At 33.8% G+C, this 23,667-nt stretch overlaps 1 protein-coding gene across 2 annotated transcripts in view; it reads left to right on the top strand.

The window, feature by feature from the left end:
• The first annotated feature begins 1,068 nt into the window (after positions 1 to 1,068).
• Positions 1,069 to 23,667, top strand: part of LOC113504329 — a 42,570-nt gene continuing 19,971 nt past the window's right edge. Inside the window, exons 1-2 of one of the 2 annotated variants that reach the window (XM_026886589.1) lie at positions 1,069 to 1,245; positions 5,538 to 5,746. In XM_026886589.1, the coding sequence (XP_026742390.1) occupies positions 5,682 to 5,746 (65 nt within the window). In that variant the 5' untranslated portion in view covers positions 1,069 to 1,245; positions 5,538 to 5,681. Of the gene's footprint in view, positions 1,246 to 4,955; positions 5,425 to 5,537; positions 5,747 to 23,667 lie in introns of those variants that run through there. The other variant, XM_026886590.1, reaches the window with a different exon arrangement.

Below are 23,667 nucleotides of genomic sequence, written 5' to 3'. Positions count from 1 at the left end.
ACAGTTGATATTAATACAAAAGAATTACTGTTTAACAATGAATTTGTTTGATACTACATATTATATATTGTATGTCACCTATATGTGTTTTTTTGTTGTTATTTAAAGTGAAACTAGCGGTTGCCCGCGACTTCGTCCCCGTGGGTAGAAGATAATAATATAAGTTATGATTTATATCTACCCTGCTGTTTTCACATTTTCCATTGTATCTTCGTTCCTATTAGTCGCAGCGTGATGGTTTATAGCCTAAAGCCTTCCTCGATGAATGGTCTATTCAACACAAAAATATTTTTTTCAATTTGGACCAGTAGTTCCTGAGATTAGCGCGTTCAAACAAACTCTTCAGCTTTATATATTAGTATAGATTAGTATACATAGATGTTATGGGCTAGCCATAACTTTTTACTATAAATACCTTTAATAACACACTTCTTCAGTCCGTCTCGTTAGCTAAATAGCACTGCCAATCACTAGCATCTGATATGCAAAGCATTGTATCACAATAACTTTATCTTCCAGGATATATAAAGCAGTAACGGCGGAAGCCAAACAATTCACAATAAGTATTCCACTCGGTTATAGTGAGGATGTTGTTGCCATTGTCTTAAAACTAAAGGGAAATGAATCCCATGGGGTCATAGGAAGTAGGTATTGTAAGATTGAGGCAATTTTTATGACTTTTGATTGGTAACATCGTTTTTTTTTTTGTGAATGAAGATCAGTTGAAGGTTTAGGAACTTTATTTTGCAGACTAGATAGGTTAGGTTAATGATTTTTTTTTTGTGAATCGAGATCAGTTTCCGCAGGTAGTTTTTTACGAAAAATGTGATGAAATTTTTCACATTTTGATTGTATAAATAAAACAAGACTATTATTTTTGACAAGCAACGTGAATCATTTATTTGAGGCCTATAGTTAGTGGCAAACGCTAACTAATTTTATCTGGAAATAAAAAAAAATACATAATTATCAGTAACAATTATAGACATTTAGATGCGTGCTGATGAAGTTAGACCGTTCTATAGAACGGTCTAAATACCAAACCTAACATGTCACTCATGACCGTTCCCACTCAGATAAATCATCTTAAATCTCTACGTATACTGTATCAGAGATTCACAGCGTACTATAATTAAACATACGACTTCCCGAAAAGCTTGTGTTTTCTAATAGGTCAGTTGCCGCGTAAGAATTCTATACGACTGACGTTACCGGACTCAAAACCAGAGCTTGAATACAAAAACGGTTATTATTCATTTAAAATTCGAATTTTGAATACAAACTCGGCTGTGTGCGGCCAGGAATAGCGCTGCGTTGTGCTATTTTTGTGTTTACGGTTTACGATTTTCGGTTTTCAGTCTGTACCGGTTTTGTGAAGTTAATGTGTTGTTTGTGATTTGTTTACGTTGTGATTTCGATTGTTTAGGTTTTTGTGAATTAATGTACATACACGTACTAGAAATTCCGTTGGTTGTGTTAATAGATTTGTACGTAGTAACAGAGAATATTTCTTGTTATAAAACTTCCACAAGCTTTAAATTAAAAGTGTTAAAAAAACAACATTCAATCAAAAATGTCATTTTAAAGTGCAAAGCGAAACGTTAGCCAGTCAAATATGATCCATAGTCACTATAAAAATATACTGATTACTGACTCATCGTATATTGGTACTACTTTAAACCAGTTTAATATGACCTATAGACAGATCAATAATATACAAACTAATAGATCATCTTATATTGGTAATTACTAAGGCACTCAAAATAACTGCATTCAGAAATATGGCGGCTAAATGGCTAAGTTGCATGTCAAAAGAAATTCGCGACGGTTTATTTGCCTATGGTTTATTTTATTCGCTATTCTTAACATGAAAGAAAAGTTCTTTATTAGTTCATCTACCTAAGACTGTTTTTAGACTCCCCTTTGTAACTGTTTAGCTGTGCATAGATCTGTTAAGCTATTTTAAAATAGTTCTTCAAAGAAAGGGTCGCCAATGATAAAACATGTTGGTTTCAAAAGCTTCAGACATTATTTAAACAGTTTGAAATCCGTTTGACGGTGTTTTTCGCAAACTTGACGTGTTTTTGGGATCTGTTGGAGGGTTCAACAAACCAAACCCTCAAATCTGTGAAAATTTATCACAAGAAAAACAGCCACGTGCAAGACAGAATCGCGACATAGATAATTCTGTCTGTATTGCCAATTTTTTAACACTAAACTACTTATCAGTTCAGGCATTGTTCTGCCATGTACATGAGTTCTAGGAGAAAAAAGGGTATGAAAATAGATATTGTTCGATTGTCAGACCTACCCAACATGCACGGTCGAGCCATTTCGAAAGAGTTCAATTAGGTACATCGTGATACAAGAATTATATGTGAATACTTATCTAAATAATCACCAGTCAATGACTGTTTGAACCCTTTACAGATATACGTCACTTCTGAAAACTCATCACGAGTTTTAGCCTGATGACCTTTGACCTTTGTGTCAAAGCAAATTTATCAACGGTTTTGAGGTTATAACGTAATTATGTGCTTTCGTTAAGTTACCCGCCATTTTGAAAGTGACCCTAAGTAACATTATATGGACCTCATTCCTAAAAGCATTCTCTATATCCATTACGCTGATTGACCATGGTAGATAACCTTATCTTTATAGAAACCTTTATGGTTTAACGAGCGTCGGTATTCTATAGTCTATACCTAAATGTGAAGTAGTGATAGAGTACCAATTTACTTAAATGTATGATGTGTACAGGTTTACTGTAAAAATATCAGTAATAGTTAAACAATAATCCACAACTAAGATAAAATCTAGTACCTGAGTATAGTTATAACATTAATAAAATTTTAAAATTAATGCTCGCGTAAAATAGTAATAAATAGAAATAATAGCTACTTATACCAGGATAAATATTGTTGGAAAAAGTTTAACAAGTTTTTTTTGTGGCAAACAATTCAGATTATAATTATTTATAAATACATATAAGAAACAACAAAAATAGTGATTTCCAAGAAATTGTAGTAATTGGACTTCGAATGCAATTGAATTTATGCTCAAAAAATGAAAATGAAATCAAGAGATACTTTATTTTCTTTGATGTTTACACCGATTAGTGCACCTGTCATCTGTCAAATCGAAAACATAACCTAAACTTATAATCCGCGCGTTATATTTACAAATAGACGCGCTAGAATTATTCACGTACCGGTGACTTGTGTTATTCCTGTCATTTCCTCATTCTTATCTGGTAACTGGACATTTGGACGAAGCCCAAGCGTTGCATCACATCGATATATTGTTAACTTTTATAGAATTATGACATTTTTTTTCTTAATGGCGGCTTTGGATTTTTGACAGTGATCGTTGAATTGCTATTCTGCCGACCATTATTGGTTTGAGGTACAATAAAATGAGTTATGGACAATCAAATACATAGTTGTTACGATTAAAATGCGATATTGAGCAGAAACCATTAAGCTTAAGCCATTATAGCTGAAGAAAAGTCTATTAAGGCCTTCTACGGACTCTTCAAGCAAATAAAATTACAATTGTGGAAAAAAGACGCCGCCTAACGCATTGGGATCTAGCAACCAAGTTTAAAAAGACGCCACTCTATGCAGTGTATTGCGCTGTCCTACTTCTACAACTATAATAATTGTCCTTAAAGATGTAGTGGTAGATCCCCTATATTACGCCGTCCCGATAACAAAACTGCAACAGTCCTCAAAAACCTAGTGGTAGGCTAGATCAATAAAAAGATGTGTCACAGGAATTGGCCGATATCTTCTTAAGCTTCAAAGCTTGTTAGCGGCAGACAGTTGGACGTTTCCCAAATAGTGCTGCACTCTAGTGACGTAATGTTTGTTTATTTTTGTAGAACTATTCAAAATGCGGTTAGTTTAGAAATAGTGTACCTATTCATACATTTATTACAATCCGTTAGTACCTGTAGGTGTTTTAGCCCACAAACCGATATATTTTTGTTTCTTTCAGATTCCTCTTGCTTACAAAGAGGTAGGTCATTCAGCCAGAAGTGTCATCAAATGCTAGTGCGTTTTCAACCGAATTTAAAAAGGGAAGATCAAATCTTTTCAGTTTTACCAACAAAACAAAATCGTTATTGAATGTTGCTACAGTTTACTCATGCGTATTTATCGGGATTGCCCGACTAGTTTCGGACCCAACCGGAGTCCTTAATCATGAGCTGACGCGGCGGGGTCGCGAGTCGAACCGCTGCAACATTTAATTCTTACGGTTGTTTACAATAAAAAAAAGCAAAATCGGGTCATCTATTTGAAGTAAAATAGCTTTTGCTTTCATAACAATTAATCCAGGTAGTCTCAAAGGTTATATTTGAAGTTGGTTATATGTTTTTGTCGTTAATTATTGTGATTATAAATTTTCACTCTCCCTTCAGCTTCATTCCTGATTTGCAGTCATGAATACACAAGCCAAGTAAATTTAAAGCAAGTGTCTTCACTTCGTCACTCCCTCAAGCATTCAATCTCTTCGAATCTCTTCATTTAGACCGCAGTGAGTCACGGTGCGCGTCTAAAAATAATCTCACTTGCCCTTTTCTTTTTATGTTAACCTAAAATTTGAAATTATGTATGATCTGTGGTTGATAGATGTCATTATTTTAGGATTGCTGCGAATTTTTAGGTTAGGTTGATGTTTGTTTTTTGTTTTTGCAAAGTTCTTTCCTTCGCATTTTAAAATGAACCGTTGCGAAAGCGTTAAAAATAAATTCCCAATTCGCTTTAATATTTATGAAGATAAAATTAAATTAATTATTAATTTTGGCTGTATAACATAATCATGAACACGTTTACGGAGTGAGATAGTCATTCAAAATTGAATTGATTGATCGTAAAAAAATAACGCGGTTTGTTAACAACTAATAATGTAATTTGGTACTAAATGAGTCATTTGATATGTTTAGTTTATTAGCGGCGCCCTTTTGATTAGGGCAATTTCCGTAAATTGCTTTATAAGCTTATTTAATCTCAACACGTACTATTTATATCCTACTTAATTTAATAAATAACTGTTAGGTAGCTGCCATATTCTAATTCGTAAAATCCTGATGAGAAAAGGTCAAAAACAAACTCGTATTAAATTATCGACGGATATAAAATCGGCGTATCAAACTAAGTACATGTTGCATATTGAAAAAGTATCGAATAGACACGTTATTAACATCATGTAATTTACACCTAAAGGGCAGTCCACAGAATCGTTATAAATTCAATCTCAGAAGAGATGTACCAAAATAAATGGACTCTGCATTTCTCCTTGTGCATCCATTTTTTTTTTCGTCTAATTTCGTCCACTGCGCATGCCCAGTACGATCGCGCACACGCCATCGCGCGCTTCGAAACAACGTTTCAATTCATAGATTAAACATCAGCCATTTTGGTAAATATTTTCGAGAATAATAAAACTATTTGTAAATAAAACTGTAATTCGCTTTTGTGTTTAACTGTTTTTGTGAAATACTAATTTAGTGGTTAATTTTTTATTGTTTTTAGAGCCTATAAGAGTCCTGTATCGGTCAGAATAAAATGCTTGACTTTGCGTGCGGTCAGTGCGTATTTGGTTAAAAACTTAAGTGCCATATATACAATTTAAAAACAGTGTTTGACAGTGCTAGTGACGTATGATTTTCAAGAAAAATGGGCAAGAAAAAGAAAAATAGCGGGAAAAAACGCGGAAATCGATTCTTCAGATGGATTAGAAGGTAATACAAATGACTGAAAGTGTTGTGTTTGTGTGTAATTAACATTATAATTATAAAATAAAATCTATTAACAAATATGTTTGTTTTTTTTTTTAAGCAAAACTTTTTGATAATTATAAATGTGTTAAATAACATTGCATGCATGTGTGCTAACGATACGATTTATAAAGATCTTGGCGTATTTAATATGTAATATAGGTACAATAATTTATTATAAACATCTTTGTATATTTTTAACAAAGTTGAACGCGACGGCTCGATAGATGGCGTTAGTAGCTCCAAACGCATTCCATTTTCGGAAATACTAGTAATGCACGCAATTGCCTCCGAGTTTTAATGGCATTCAGCACAGTTGCAGGAGTTAAAGAACTGTAAAATAATTTAAATAAAGCCATTCAGGAAATGACAAAAAATATAGGTATTGCAGTCAAAATGATAATTCTTTGGCAGTAAAACTTAAATATTGGTATAATTATTGCTGGTGCACTTATTGGATTTGACATTTTTATCATTCACTCATTTCACATTGAGGGCACCTACCTATTGTTTCTCTGCTTGGTAGATACATAGTAAAGTTAAGTTGATCGCTTGCTAGACACTTCCTAGAAAGATAATCTATTCGCGTATATGCCCTTTCGCGGAAGTGTCATTGCATTCCTTCCAAGTATTTAAATAGGAACGTGGAGCTCATCTTTGTTGCTCAGCTATGAATTTAACTATTCCAGAAATAGATTACATATATAAATACTATGTCTTTATAAAACGACTCCCGCATTAAGGAATTTAATCCTTGTGTCGCTCGGTGTTTCACAAACATACAATTCACATGCACAAAGACACCCAGACTCGGAACAAGCATTCGTGGATCATGCAAACGCTTGTCCTACGCGGGGATCCAACTAGCGACGACCTCAACCACTCTGCTATCCGTGCAGTCAAATTAGTGTAGCTAAAATAAGTTTAATTCATAAACTTCTTAACACGAATGAATGACCACTTTTTGCATCCATTGCTTAAAAATATCTAAACCCATTTTGATGTATCATGTCTAGGAGCATTTAGCTAATGCTAGAGCCTTTCCAGAGTTATATTAAGAGAAATGTCACAGACAGACACAGTGGGGCCAAATTTTGTCGGAGGTTAAATTAATGTGCATTCTGTGAAAAATGTAACCTAAAAACATACAAATTACGAAGTTTCGTTAATCTCATCCTGATTGACAACTATCGCTGCAGGCATTGTACCTAATAAGGGGCTTATCATCATGATTCTAGGCTTTTCCCAATTATGTTGGATCGTCTTCCAGTCAAACAGGATTCAGCTAAGTAACAGTGTTTTACAAGGAGTGACTGCCTATCTGTTCTCCTCAACCCAGTAATCTGGAAAACACGATACCCCTTAGTTAGTTAACGACTATCGAAGATGTTTGAATAACAGCCGGAGCCGGACCCATAATTTAACGCGTCTTCCGAAAACGGAGGAACTCGTTATTACGTAGATAGATCAGCCATCCACGTACTGACCGTATCAAGCGCAATTTAATCTGTGATCCAAATTGTGCATTTGTAGCTTAGAAACGAGCTCCTTAAAAGGTCTAATGTGTTATCGATTTAAAAAGAAGTGCGAAGCCATATTTGTCAAGTATTTATTGTTATTTCGACACCGGACATGGCTTCTTATCTTCCATTTTGTCCGATAATAAAAACATTGAACTTTTAAATACCTAAGATTGGGTTTGTAAGTTTTTCTGAGTTCTTTCGAATCAAAATCGAAATACAAATAAAATAATGAATAATTTGAAGATTTAAAGAATAATCAAGATAGAAATCATTTTTTTTTTTATTCTGTGTTTTCTATAATAGTAACTTTAGACTCCAGTTGCGTTTTTCCAAAATAACATTCTTTTGGAAAAGACCCGGACATGCTCCGTGAAACAAATGTATTTAAAAATTCTACTTTTAACAATCATTTGAAAGTTATGATAGAATAACTTGATTGAGACAGGTCAGTTTTGCGTCAACAACCTGTTTCCACAACAATGAAACGAATCGAATAAACTATAAGAACTGCAAGGCGTCGACGAAAGTTCGTTACACAAACAATACTGTTTTGTCTCCAATGATCGCTCTCTAGTACAAAAAATAGATGCACTCTTAAAAAAAGAAAATCTATGGCACTCGACTAAAAAGTAGAGCAATAAAAAAGTACCATAAATTGGACCAAATAACGTGTTAAGACTTACACAACACAGCATAAACCTCCATAACTGCTGTAATAGACCAATAACAATTCAAATACCATTGTAAAAATGCCAAATGTGATACTATCAAGAATTTCCAGCGCAATAATGGAGTTTCCATGGCGAATTTCCAAGTTAGCATTGCCTGTGCTAACTCTTTGCTAGTTGAAGCTATTTTTTGGATGCCGTACCTAAAGGGTAAAAACGGAACCCTGCTATAATAGATGTATGCATATAGGACAGAATTTCCATTTCTTACCCACGTGTCACAGAATAAATCAAAGAAAATTCCTTTTTTTTTCATCAGCGGTTACTGTCCCACTGCAAGGCAAAGGCCTGCCTTAGATTTTTCCACTCAGATAAAACTTTGAAAAACTTAGTGGCTGTGTTGGTAATTGATTGCACTAGGTTCGACCCGAAACTCTGCATACAAATCTATCCATAGTGACACAAATTGATGACCATAGAAGAGACAGGACAAAAACAGATATTATAGAAGAGTAAAAATAAACCTTTAAAGCGATCAAAACTATTGAAACAGGCAACAATTAAACCAAGTACGTTAGGGCCCCGATTCTGCTATTTACAATGGCCGATGAATGAATGGCAATTGGATTAAATTTGAAATTATTACTTTTCTCTTGAGCATTAAGCCACTTTAATAATTGAAAATTCAGTATATTAACCTTAACTGTACCCTCCCATACTAAATTTCCAATTATCTATACTAATATATAAAGTTTGTTTGTTTGTTTGTTTGAACGCGCTAATGTCAGGAACTACTGGTCCAAATTGAAAAATTATTTTTATGTTGAATAGACCATTCATCGAGGAAGGCTTTAGGCTATAAACCATCACGTTATGACTAATAGGAGCGAAGATACATTGAAAAATGTGAAAAAACAGGGCAGGTATAAATCATAACTATAGTCCGATTTTTAATTCGAGGCAGTAAAATGACATTTCCAGTGTGGCAGGTTTTTAATTCCAAATAAATAGTGATGTGTTAGAATCGACTTATTACAATCATAAGTTAGTCGAGCTTACATTTTTTTATTCAGATATCAAATTAGCTCTGTATAAAAAAATATATTGACGACAATTTATCAAAAGACATGCACGGTGACTGTTTTTAAAAGTAAAAAAAATATATATATTAATTTAAATTTATAAAATTAAAATTAAAGCCAATTGCGGTGCTGGTATAAGATGAAGCACCTTACCAATCTTACCATGCAAGAAAAGTCGAGCGCATCCAACTCCAAACTGGATGAACTCTGACATTATGCAGTGGTTGGATGAAAAACAAATTTAATATCAACTTACAATTATAAAAGCTCAATTAATAGAAATAGTAAATTTTTGATACAAATAAAATAAAGCATGACTAAATGTCATCGTCGTAGTAAGATTTCCAAACATCACTATTGTAGCGGGTCACCCTTTTTTGTATAAATGACAGTTGCAATTGTCATTTTACTGCCTCTAATTAAAAATCGGACTATAATATCTTCTACCTACGGGGACGAAGTCGCGGGCAACAGCTAGTTGTTCAGATAAAATGCTTATGAGAATACGAAAAGTGTCATTTTAAGCCAATTTTCATTCATTCATCGGCCATGGTAAATAGCAGAATTGGAGCCCAGGTATCTGGTTCACGTAGGCGACTCGCAGTGGGCCAAGTTGCCAAACAAATGGATTTTCGACTACCCACACATTGCAAGTTTTGGATATTAAAGGACATTGACCAGACTAGTCTTGTCTTATTTGAGGAAAACAAATGAAGGTGGATTTGTAGAGACGGAATAATTACTGATAGAAATAGTAGATACTTGTAAAATTTAAAAGTATTTTGCCTGAGGTTTCATTCGCGTGTATGACTGTGTACAAATCTGAGTGTATCAGCTATCTCCTTAAAAATTTGTCATAATTGGTTTTGCTGTTTGAATGTGACAAAGTAACAGACATGCACAAAAATTCAATTTTTATAAGCTAGTGTGATTATTTTACGACATACGCGTCTTTCCCCGTAGCCTACGGATCTAGACAGATCTAGATCTAAATGTTTAATTTTTGGAAACACTAAATATTCGCACCTAGGAACCATCATCATAAGTTACCTTATAAAAAACTTCAACTGCAGTAGCTTCTGAACTAGTAAGCTACTCCAATATGCTTCCAAAATGACAGCTGTCCTTTCCAACTATTTGAAGCGCCCCCGTGGGCGTTACAAGATACTAGCTGTTGCCTGCGACTTCGTCCGCGTGGTTAAAAGATACAAGTTAGAATTTTTTAACGGAAGCCTTCGAAGATGGATAATTTTCCCTGTTTTTTCACATTTTCCAGTGTATCTTCGCTCCTATTAGTCGCTGCGTGATGGTTTATAGCCTAAAGCCTTCCTCCATGAATGGTCAACTCAACACAAAAAATAATGCTTATTCAATTTGGACCAGTAGTTTTTGAGATTAGCGCGTTCAAACAAACAAACAAACTCTTCAGCTTTATATATTAAGTAAGTATAGAAGTATAGATTAGATTGCAAATGTCCGACATCTACAGTCAAATACTAGTTTCAATGATGCTTACTATTCCCATTCGTACCAATACAGTAATTCGTATAAAGGATCTATGAATTGGCAGCGAAATGTAACCAAAAGTCTAGCCTAGGTAATGTTACTTGACATTAGAATAGAAAAATGTATACTAATAATGACTGTATCCACGTAGCCCAAGATAGAGAATCCTGGAAGGATTTGATGGAGGCCTTTTTGCCCAGCTGTGGGACACAGCTGTTCAAAAAGTGAGCTAGATAAAAAAGAAATTTCTTTTCGGCTGGCGAATCACTCTAATATAACTGGCTATTTATATTAGAGTGATTCGCCAGCGTTGGCCCTCGGAGAAATGCATCTTGTCTATGCCCAAGTCAGTGATTCACACGAATGAGATAATGACAGTTACGTAGTTAATCTATGGTCTGCGCGCCAATTACTTGCAAGCGGTCAATGGGTTAGGAATGTGGTGCTACAGTCGTTAACCCTAAACTCGCTGGATGAGCTTTCATTGAGAGAAATTGTTTGGTTGAGATATTTATTTCAGTTATCAAGAGTTTGTGGCAAGTTGTATTTAGGTTGTACGTCTAGTGATGTCATCAATATCGAGTTTACGAGCTTTCGTTAAGTTAAAAGTGATTGACGAAAGTTACATAAATTCAGTCAAATTAACAATGTCATTAATCTGGTTGTCTTTGTGCGATCGATTTGTATGTTAGTAAAACCTCCGCAATGGTAAGTTTCTATCTGTGTTCTTTTTTTTTAATAATAATATTTTTTTATTGTATCTTAAAGACTTTATTTATCGACTACATACAAAGAAATTTAGACAAGTGGCATTCCTGCAATCGTTGACACATTTTGGTCGCGGTTGCTGAAGTAACACATTTCTATTGCAAGTCGTTTTTAAACACTGCTTTTAACGTTAGGATGACGTCACATGGCCCTTGATGCGACAAGGTTCCTGCACTTTAGCAATTGGCGAGGTTTAAAGAGCCTGTAACATGTCAGTTGTCTACGAAATGTAGTATTTTGACAAGAACGCAAAGTTAAAGTGCCTTCACATGTTGACGGATGCTTAACTGTTATTCACTTGACAAAGACTAATAAAAACTCCACAACACACATTTTTACAGTACATTAAACACTTGCAGGCGTGTCAAGTATGTCAGCGCACGTCAAATTAAATGTCACTTATGACAGGTTGTCGAGCCATAGACAAACCGCGCGGGAATATAATTTGTGAGTTATGCAGAGCTTAACGAATTATACAGTAGCGAGTTTACCGACAGCCATTTTCTTTGCTTCCTCGAATAAAAACTAACCAATTATCCGCTTCACTTCTTCAATAAATGTTCTAGAATTACGTCTTGGTATAGTAATGAAATGGCCGTTATAAATCATTATGTTAATTTACTGGATTTGGGCTCATTCAGACACGCGAGAAATATTGTGCGATTCAGTGCAGGGTCGCACTCAGGAAACAAAAGTTAATTATCGTCTACCAAGCATGTAAACTTGAACGGTATTCCTTTGCATGTTCTATGTCCACTTTTAGTGTTTGATGGTACCATCACAACTGTACTGTATTTATTAAGGGGCCTCTTTTATTTTAGTTCTAAACGGCCAGACAATTGAGATTTGTAATTTTAAAATAAATGAAAGATCCACAGAAATATCGTATCGTAAGTGTGTATGGATGTTTGTAACTCTTTCTCGCAAAAACCACTGAACGGCTTTGGTCGAAAACAGATAGTTTATGTCCTAAATTAACACAGAGGGCAGTTTTTATATATATTTTATGTTCCCGTGGGATTATTTTAGGTTGTAGCGAGCTGGGACGCTGACAATTTAGTTCGAAAACTACAGCCATATCAATGACAAACCTCCTTGCTATTTGGACCTGCCTTCCGCTGCTGCCGACGAATATTCAAATTACCATTGAATCGTCTCGGGCCCGCACAGCAGCACAATGCAATGACATAAGACTACTAATTGTCTATTGTGCCACAATTCATAAGTACATGGTCGTATTATTTCGGTTTTCAGGGCTGTGAGTGAAAAGAACCATAAAGAAAAGGCTGATCGATCCTCATGAAATTTTGAGTGCATATTGGATAGGTCTGAGAATAGGACTACATCAATTTTTTTTATTTTTAACTTATTACAGGACAGTTAGCTTTTTTAATAAGGCTAATCCCGCAAGACACCAGCCAATTGCGCAGAACATATTATAGTACACAAGCGGGTGCGACAATACTGGTGCAGTGGTGCACTCACTGTTCCTTGACACGACCGAAGAGATATTTAGCGCAGGACCCTCATTTTTACTTGCCTTTCGAAATACGGATCTTATGATATTTATTTCTAAACCGCAATATGCGAAGAGTCATTGCGTGCATATACTTCATATTTTAATATTGCTATCAAGATTTAAGTCTCCCTCGTCTCACTTTAATTTTTACTTAAAAAAAAAAAAACTATAATCCAAGCAAAAAAACAAGGCTTGGTTAAAATCGATGGCTCTTCGATAACTTCACTGTAATTCTTAAGTCTTCGTTAACCTAGTAGGTTATCTTATCATATGTAATAGTTAGTATGGATTCCAAGAGAAAATACACCAGTTTTAACGAAGCAATTACGGCTTGGTGTAAGATAGCAAGTAATACATAAACAATAGTTAACTTCTTCTTCGGAATTTTGAAGGTTAACATTTAAAATGAGAATTTTCTAGAACATTGTTAGACCAATTTCTTTTTTATATATAGTATTTAAGTGTCAAAAACCTTTACTTACGTTACCAACCTAACTATTGCTATTTTGATATTAGATAAGAACTATACTCAATTTGTTTAATTTGGTAATACTTTTTTGTTGATTTTTAAACTGATACTTTAGGCAAAAAGTGTCACCAAGATTGGTTACTTGGTTTGACTAAAGAAATGGCTACAAGCCAACTTTACAAGTGTCAAGTTTGCAAGCAATTTAAAACAATTTATCAAGTTTCTAAAGGTTACAAATTAGGTATTCCGTTTACTGTCATTTTCACTACAGAATAGGCTTCTTTTAGACCTCCATATAGCTTCCAAATATCATACAAAAAATACTAATTATTTAAGAGACAGCCCTAATACTATATTAGTTAATTAATCTTTGCTTTATATGTCTATGGGCGGGTTTTAATAATGACGTCCTGTGCAGTTCATTTTATCAGATCGTCACGCCTAATCAATTTATTGACGGATGGCATAATCGGAAGCGCCTTTGCTACTTTATTTTTTATGGCATTATTAGGATTTTTTTCGGACGCCATTTTAGAATTATTATGACAGCTTTAAGAATACTTTTTAGAATTTCAATAATTCCTTTGATTTTCTTAATCTTTTTTACAGATTAAATTAAATATTAACAAGATTTTGTTACGTGAAACATACACAATTAAATCATAAAAGGAGCAGTTTAAGCGGTTTTTATTTTCTTAGTATTTTCTGTAGTTGTTTCTAATATTTATAACAGCGGCAACAGAAATACAAATTCTATAAAAAAAATAACTGTCTTACTTTCACGGTTCATGAAAAAACATCCTAGTGATGGACAGACTGATAACAGAGCCCATAAAATCGGGTTCCATTTTACCTTTTGCGTACATAACTAAATTAAAAACAAATGTCAAAATGTCTGAAACTTGCCACTATCAAACATTATCAACTCGTCACACTATAAGACCTCAGAACAGAAGCCATACAAGCTATATTGACCCATATAGCTAATTGGGCTTACTGCTTAGTTCAAACCGGACGTGACGTACGTCTCAACGAATTCTTTCTTCCGCAGTGTTGAGATTAGGTAATGTCTTACCACTGGTGATGGAAGGATGAAATATCGAATTACCGAAGATTATTTTGATGCAATAGTGTATAAAATAAACAGTCATTCAAGTTGGAATTCTACTCGCGACGCTAAAAGTTTTGTAGAAATAGGACAAAGAAACGTCTCGTGTGAAATGTCTTTCACACAACGCCATCTAGTCTCAAACTAAGCAAAGCTCATAAGTACTAGACAACTGATAAACATACCTATATATTTCTAAATATACACATAATATAGACAAATAACACCCAGATGCAGAAAAAATGACGTTTTCGTCACACAAACATTTATCCTGGATGGGAATCGAACCCACAACCTCCAGCAGTCAACAGGCTAGGTCATTACTTTTAGAGGTAGCTGCAGCTGTTCTTTAATAGCTAGATACATGAACCTTCAAGATTAATACAGCAACACGCACTCATTATCCACAAACAACGAGTAAATTAACAGTTTCCTGAGCAATGAGTTGTATTCAATCAGCTTCGTCACTAATTCATCTCATCTTTACGCGCGGCGCCATGTGTGAGTAACCCTTGTAAATATACAGTGACGTTGTGTACACACACAGCTTTCATTTGTGTGTCACTGTCACACTAAGTCAAGCTTCAGTTATAGTCAATTGTCAAACGCACGCACACATAGAGCCGCGGGTAGAAATGAGTTGAACTATTTGTAATCCTTTTTAAATATGTACATATCTTACTCGACATGTCTGCGTTGTTTTATATGTGTCAGACTTGATATAGTATACTGAATACATAATATATTATGTTAAATACGTACAAGTACTTAATCTTGTTAAAACATATGTAGAAAAGGCTTTGGAGACACAATTTGATACGTAAAGTAAATAATCGACAAAAATTTCTATGCATTTTTACATCTTAATGTTAAGTTAAATTCGTTATAAATAAATAAAAAACATTTTATATATCACTTAAATGAAATATTCTTTTCCCATTTTATTAATAACACTAAATTTTCTTTAAAAAAATCTTTCCATAAAGTTCAACAGATTCAAAAGATCCACATTATCACGCCGTTGAATAAGCAAACGAAATCCCTACTAAAATTAACATACATAAACAATTCGAAAACGAAAATAAAAGCTAAAATAAAGTGATTCTCCTACCATCTGTGATGGGATAGTCATCACATAGAGGGCACGTGCCATGCGTACACTCCAACATAAACATACCGTTCAGTGAGTCTCCAATCCCTCTCTTTAACACCCGTACCACTCTACACCTAATTTAATACTAAAACTACAACTTTCAATTCCGAAGAATCCACTACCGCGTCACTTTGAAACAAAATTCTAAGTCCCGACTTCGGACAAGCGTTGGATACTGTGCACAACGGTTGTAACGTTCGTTTTAACAGGTCGGGCGAGCCTTGATACCTCAATTTCGAATACGCGTCATACGGTCGTAACGCCTACAGCAAGCGGACGTTGCGCAGGCGCACACAACAAGTAAACTCGAAGAGAAAATTGTTTGTAGTCCCTCAGGGACCTAACTTAGGACCTATATCCCTTGATATCAGTTTCTAGTGATTGTGTTTAATATTCGAAAGTACTTTTTGTGTGTAATTGTATATCTTTGATACACTTTCTCAAGTGAGATCGGTTTCCCACGGGTTTTAAGTGCTTCTAGTGAGAACTTTGTGTAAGAAATGATTTGATATTCACACAAAATGAATGAAATGTGTAAGTAATAGATTAAGTTTGGTATTTTTTGTGTCATTGTAAAGGTTCAAAAAACTCTGCCACGTTATTACGTGAATTGAGTTTTAATTGTTAATGTATACGGTTGATTATAGCTTGGTTTCTGTTATGATGAATCATTGGCTTCGTTAGACATAGTGAAATTTCTTTCATTAATACCGTTCAAGGTTCGAAAGATTTAGTTTTAAGGTCAAACTTGTGTCTTATGTTTTTCAGTGTCTTAATTTCAGTTTTATTTTCCAAAACGAGTTGGAATATACACGATTCTTATTCCTTAGATGTTGAATACAGAGATTCTTTTTCTAATCTCTTATCACGATAAGGAATAATAGTGTTTCTCTCACAGTGTGATAACATAACGTATTACGATATTTTTATAACTTCTGTTTCGTTTGTTTGACATTAATAGCCACTTATATTTGAATGCTTAAGTGTACATGGGTTGTGTTTTGATACCTTTCGTACTTAGTTTACAAAATATTGAGACGTAACTTAACCATTGATTGTCATTCTTTTTCACACGTCATTTTAGTTGTACTTAAATTATTAAGAATGTTTTTTTTATACGTCGGTTAAACCAGAAATGTTCTTTCTAAACTGCATTCTCTTAAGCAACTTTGAAAGTAAGGCAAACTATGAATTGGCTCAATAATCTTATTTTCCCGTCCATTCTTACTTTCTGACTGCTACCCAAAAGTGCGTACCTCATCCTTCTCTAAAACCATGCCATTCCTTAGGCAATTAACATATTAAGAACCGTACTGGGGTCATAACAATATCTCTAAGTAATTGTATTAGTGTTTCTTTTTGTTTAGCCATTACTTTCCAACTGCAGAGCAAAGATGGGTTCAATTCTTATTTATTTCACTCTTTCCGGTCTTGTTTCTGTCCTCTTATTGTCATATGCATCCAGGGCCCCAATTCAGCTATTTGCAATTGCGGATGAATGAATGGATGGATTGGCACGTTTCGCATTATTCTAATCAGTTTTCCAACAAAATAATTGGAATTTCACGAAGGGTTCGGAAAACTGACGGTTAATACTATTAAATTTCAATTATTGTAATTGCAAAATGCTTCAAAGAATATGAATAGTTTCAAATTTAATCCAGTGACAGAATCGGGGCCCAGTTCCTTTCGCCTTCACATTCATAATTGTTCTCGTCACTACCTTATGTTAGATGGAACTTACTGGGTACATTCTTTTGCCCAGTTATCGGGCAAGCAATAAGAATGTCCAGCCCAAATACCATTTAAAGCAGGTAGCTTATAAAACATTAGTGTTACCCCTTCTAAAAATGTTACTTATCTCCGTGCCGGTTGTATTGCCACTTCTTACTAGGGTATATCAAAATACTACTAAACCTACAATATTGATGAAATATACTTACATGAAATCGTAACTAGATTTCTGAAATGGAAACCAGTGCAAATATAACTAGAAAATTGTTATTTTTCTAACATTTTAGAATATTATATAACTTATCTAATAAGATTACATAAATCAAATAGCATCAATCTATGATAATTATTTAGAAACTAGATCCTTATATCCGGTAATAAAATCTTTGAATATTCATTTTGTACCCATGTAACTTTGCTGTAGGGTAAATTACACAATTACTTTAAACTTTTTCCAGAAACCGTGAAATTACGAAAGTTTTTAAAACATGACATTATTTTATATTAAGCCAAATTATCAATGTGTCTAAATAGACTGTCACACAGTTCTTCTTGGTAATACAGGCTAACATTGACAAATAGAAAAATCTGAAGGCCAGAGTCGCTAAACTTATCGCTCTCTCTGATTCTCCGTTGTATTTGACGTTTGTCCAATACGAGAATTCTCTTTGACGTCTGTCAAATATCATTTTTTTTAAAATGGTTCTAATCAGATAGGTTTCAGTAAACGCCTTGCTTAACCTCGGTTTTATCATTTGTTTTATTGCGAAAACAGAAATATCTCATAGGTATTTGAAAATCTCAAAAATCTAGCTGTCAGCGTTCACGAGATACAGCCTGATTTTTGCGAAGAGACAGTTCCGTATTAAAGTTTTGTTTTTACCTATTGGTTACAGTAATCTAAAGATGTATGCTCCATGCTTCTTTAGAAAGGAAAGGATTATTCAACATTCTCATAACCGCCATATTGTTTTACGCTTGTATTGTCAAAATCTCGTAACTTTGACGTTGACGTAATACCTGACTTGTCACGGCTTGTCTAAACGTGTTTCTTAGCCGGTTTGTAATTAAGCAATAGTCCAGTCTTAGACCAAAATACTAGAAACAAGTGACACGAATCTTCTGTTTCCAATTCTTGTAAAATCCTTGAGAATCTACGAAAACAAACAATACGTATTGTTATTCATAATTAGTTGCAATGTAGAGCAGAATTTTGTAAATCTCTTGCAAAAAAAACCTCCGCGCTAATTTTATTTAGTTATATTTCTCGTAAGATTTTTTTTGTAATGATTCGTTAATCCACATAAAATAATTATTACCCCTAAAACTAAAACTGTCACCTCAAGTTACGGCTGTATAATCGTTTTATCATTGCCTAATTGTAAAATTAAAAAAAGCTAATTGTCAAAGTTCTAAAAGCGGGAAATTAGACTTCACTGTCACAATAAAGAAAAACATTATTGAGTTTGAAAAACTATATTTGCAAAATACAATCAAAAGGTATAATAATCATCGTCATCTGTCTGTCTGTATATAAATTAGATCGTAAATCAACTTGTTTCATTATCTTTAAATTATTACACTTAACTTCGAATAAATTAAAATCTTGACGTAACCAAGAAACCTTGCCAAACAAAGAACGTTGTTTTAAAAATCAAACTTAATTTGAAGCGTCCGAATGCCTTCAAATTTAATTGTAGATTTTAAGTCGTAGATGATTTTAATTTTATTAAGTTTTTGTTAGTCTTTTAGATACCTAATTATTTGGTCATAAGTACGTATTACGCTTAGTAAGTTACGCATTTTTTTGGGATGGATAAATTTCGGGGGAAATTCTGTAAAAGATTTAACTTCACAGTTAAAAGTCGCCTTTATTGCTATCATATAGAGACAAAAGACATTTTGGAACTTCACTTGTTAAAGTTCTTTTCGTAAACACCACGGAGACCTGTCACTTTCATGTTTTTAATGCACGCCATTTTGGACTCTTTTGCATAATTTTTATTGTGAGCGATTTGAATTTCCTTTCAGCAAACTTCTATTCCGAGTCTTATAGAAGACGCCCACGTTCTTCTATTAAAAACAAAAGAACGCAAATCTATCACTCAAGTAGGCATTGTGTAAGATCGTTTAGACTCAACGGCTCGTTAAGAATAATATAAAATATTTAATCTCTATGACTATTCATGTCAAGTCATTAGTCAATGTAGTGAGAAAGGCTGTTTCAAAATATTAGACAATATTATTGTAAAGATGTCTCAGATCTTCTAATAAGTTATCTAGGTAAGTGGTAGCTTAGCCACACGGATTCTCCTACTTCAGAAGAGGATTTTATCAAAAACAAAATTGAACTACCTAAATTCGACCAAGTAACACTTATTGAAACACTAAAAACATACTGATAAAAGCGTTATAAAAACATCTTTTTGACAGTCATAACAGGTAGCCAGAAGCTAGAAACTGACAACCAGTTTAACTAAGGGGTATCGTGTTGCCCAGATAACTGTGTTGAAGAGGTCAGATAGGCAGTCGCTCCTTGTAAAACACTAGTACTTAGCTGCATCTGGCTAAACTGGAAGCCTAACCCAACATATTTTTGAAAAAGCTAGGATGATGATGATGATGTATGTTTTCGGTGTTAAATAAAATATCGATTGGCGCTAACGAGCGAGAATGAAAATAAATTAATGTCTAATGAATATTTAATAATGTATTTGTAATATTATTGTCGTTAAGGGAAAGTAAGCTTACATGAATCATTGTATCGAATGTCGACTTTCTATTGACGTGGGGAAACAAGATGCGACTTCTTCGCTCTCATAATATAATTAACTAACTTCCTAGTTTTCCCTTTCTATTTCATTGGGTTTGTTGTTACAAGAATGTTCGAGAAAAAAGAGGCATTTTCTCTCCTTTTAAAAGACGACTCCTGCGTTGAGGAATTTAATTTCCCCTCCTGCTGGGGAGTTGGTTGCGCCGTTTCTTCTCTCACAGCAAAAGCACTTAGGAAGCGGTGAAGGGTGGGCGAAACTGGGTGCTGTCTAATAATCTGACCTTCAAAAAGTGCTACTGAAGTGAATTTTGATTATGATTTGATTTTGAATCCTTGTCTCGCGGGGACTTTCACAAACATTCTATCTCCATGCGCAATGACACCCAGACTCAGAGCAAGCATTCTCGGAGCACACAAATTCTATCCTATGCGGGGATCGAACCTGCGACACGTAGCGCACAGTAGGTTTGGTGTGATGACCTCAACCATTTCGCTACATACTAGATCATGCAGTCAATAATTTTCCATAACAGTGACAAAGCTTTTTTTGTTAATTTCTCATATTCTTTTCTTCTTAGTAACTATTTCGTTGCTCCAAAGAATTCTTAAGACCTCAAACAATGTTATTTTGTTAACAAAACCGTAATTCCTGTTCAATTGCCCTAATCGTTTCACAATTGGCCGTCAAATTAAATTAGCGCCATGTTTGAAAGTTATTTAACGTGTAGGTCAACACAAAATGTCTGCTTTATTTATTTATTGTTATTTAATTAATGATCTGTGGTCACTTCACTGGGAGATATATTTAGCCGACTTAAAAAAGTGGAGGTTCTTAATTCGTGACTTAAAAAAGGTGTTAATTTGCAAGCATGTTACCTACTTATATAATATTGTCTGTTAAAGCAGTCAAAGAGTACGTTCAGGATAAAAAGCATAGTCTGTAAAAAAAGACCTTAGTTTTGACTCCTAAAACTACATTTATTTTATAGTATTTAGTTGCCCTAATTATAGCAGGTATTCAAAAAGTCCAATCTTCAAAAGAAATATTTTGCAAAATTAACGTCAGCCATTACTGAAACTCAAATAGTTTTAATGTTTAAATAAGTCAAGTAAAATAAATACATTGAAATAACCTGTAACATTAAGTTTAGTTAAATCTAATAGATCCCAAAAAAATATTGATTTGGACAAAATAAAGGATACCAAAATAGCAATACCCATTTCTATATTCATCATAAAATATTCTACAAAAATCATCTTTATCAGAAATCTCAATCCATTTAAATTCTAAACGAAACAGCCATATACCATTGTATAGTCTGTGCCGCAAAAAAAAACATATCAACAGTCTATGGTCAGTCATTCACCTGAACATCAAATTATCTACAGACAGACGTACTGCCACTGGTACAGGCGAGCGCTACAGTGGTTTAAACTATATTTATTCGTAATAAGTTTCTGCTAAAAAGTATTTAATGCAGAAGGCAGCTTCTTAACATGTTTATATGCCTCTTGCGTTTTCTTCCACTACTTATATGGCTTATTGAAAGGTAAATATTAAACAATTTTTTGTTAAAAAAAAAAACTTTGTAAAAATAAAATTTACTTTTCTTCCCATTCTTACAATAAAGGCATCCCATTTTCAGTGTTGCACAAGACAATATTTATCAAAGAACGACGTAATATAACTACATAAGGTTTAATACGTCAAATGTTTATTATTAAACACTTTTATTTTATTTAACAAACATTTTTATAACAATTAAGTATCAAACCTTAATCTCATACGGCATAACCTCAAAAAAACCGCTGTCACTTTTTGTATTTTAAAACGTCAAAACGAAATCTGTAATACATTTTCCCGCGCACTGTACAATCATAGTTCTTCGACCTCAAACAAAGTTATAACCATTGTTGCTTAGACGGATTAGGTAATAACAATATCGTGGGAGACTAATAATATGATGTACGTAATTATTTAAGCCTTTCTCCAGATAATGTGTACATAATTATGCAATTAATATTACATGATGTTTTGTGGCTGTATGTTGAAAATTCTCAGAGAAATCAAAGCCCAAAAAAAAAAAAGTGTCATTAATTACTATTTTCTTTTGCTTATGTGATTCTGCCTTTGCCCTGCTTTCTTTTATTCTTACTGTCTGTATTATGAGTATTAAATGGTAATGTTTGTGATCTTAGTGTTACTCTCAAGAGTCAAGACATACTGCACTGATTTCAGTAATTCTATTGCGAACGTAGGCCAAATATTTGTAACAATAAAATGCTCTATATCAACCCGAAAAATACGCCCTACCAAAAAGCCACGGGTCAGTTAATAACAGTTATAGGTAAATAAAGTTATTGTAGACTCGGTATAGTAATTGTTTTTCGATTATTGTAGTAAAATCTCATTTAATTCTCTTATAAATTACTGGTTGGACGGTACGAATTATGATGCGGGTTCCCGCCACTTTGGATTGAGGTGACGCCGTCAGTTTGACAGATGTGCCTGAGGCTAGATTATCAGTGATGTACTAAATTGTTGTTCACAAAATTTTATTATACCTGCATATATTTGTTTTTCTGCTGAGCAAAGTTCCATCTTGTAAAGAAGAAATTAGTAATGAACATATAAAGATTTAAAAACTCTGAACAACGTTTTAAATATTCCGATATTCTCGCAGTAACAAATCAACCGCGGAAATTCGCGTTACATGCAAATTTTATATATTTTCAAACGCGCTACATTTAAATAAAGAAGTAGAAAGCCACAAAATGTAACGGTCAATTAGAACAATCGGTATCGAGAGCGCAATGAGGAATCGATATAAATCGATTATGTAAAACTTTTCGTTTTTATCGCTTCCTATTGCACAAGTATAAATCGATACAGTTATGTATTATATTGACGGTATTGTCATATGTGGGCCGGCGGCCATTTTTGTTTTTTTTTTTTTTAGTTCAATGCTGTGACGACTGAAAGAAGAATGGCATTCCTAGAAACATTTTCAAAACCTATGATTGGCCTGTTGGTCTATTCGTTAGTGGCACTGGCTGCTATACCGAAGATATTCGGGCTCGATTCCCATCCAGGACAATTTATGTTTATAAATGCAAAGAGCACGATAATTTTTTCTGTGTCTGGGTGTAATTTATCTTTAAAAATATACAAGTATCAGTTGTCTATTATAAAATACAAACTTTGCTTAGTTTAATAATAGATTGCGTTGAATGAAATAATATATTATCAGTCAATAAGTTAGTTATAAATAAACAGCTACCTCTGTAACTATCCGAAAGACTCCATGGCTACAATTCGAATCAATCAAAAGTCAGTTTGCGGTCGTCTTTGGTCGAATACTGTTATGCAGTAACCGTTAAAAATAATAGATAGTTATTTTATTGCTATGCATCGGTAGTATTGGTATCTGCTACATTTTTACCACAGACTAAATAAATACCTACTTTTTTAAATGTCAGTTTTGTTAAATTAACTTGCATTGATGTTTCACCAATACATGTTTTTTTTATTAATTTAGGATACCTGTAATTTATTTGCCTGTTAATTTAATGTATTTTTTG

Source organism: Trichoplusia ni, chromosome 21 (genome assembly GCF_003590095.1).
Source record: "Trichoplusia ni isolate ovarian cell line Hi5 chromosome 21, tn1, whole genome shotgun sequence".
NCBI lineage: Eukaryota > Metazoa > Arthropoda > Insecta > Lepidoptera > Noctuidae > Trichoplusia > Trichoplusia ni.
This window is presented reverse-complemented; position numbering and strand designations above follow the sequence as displayed.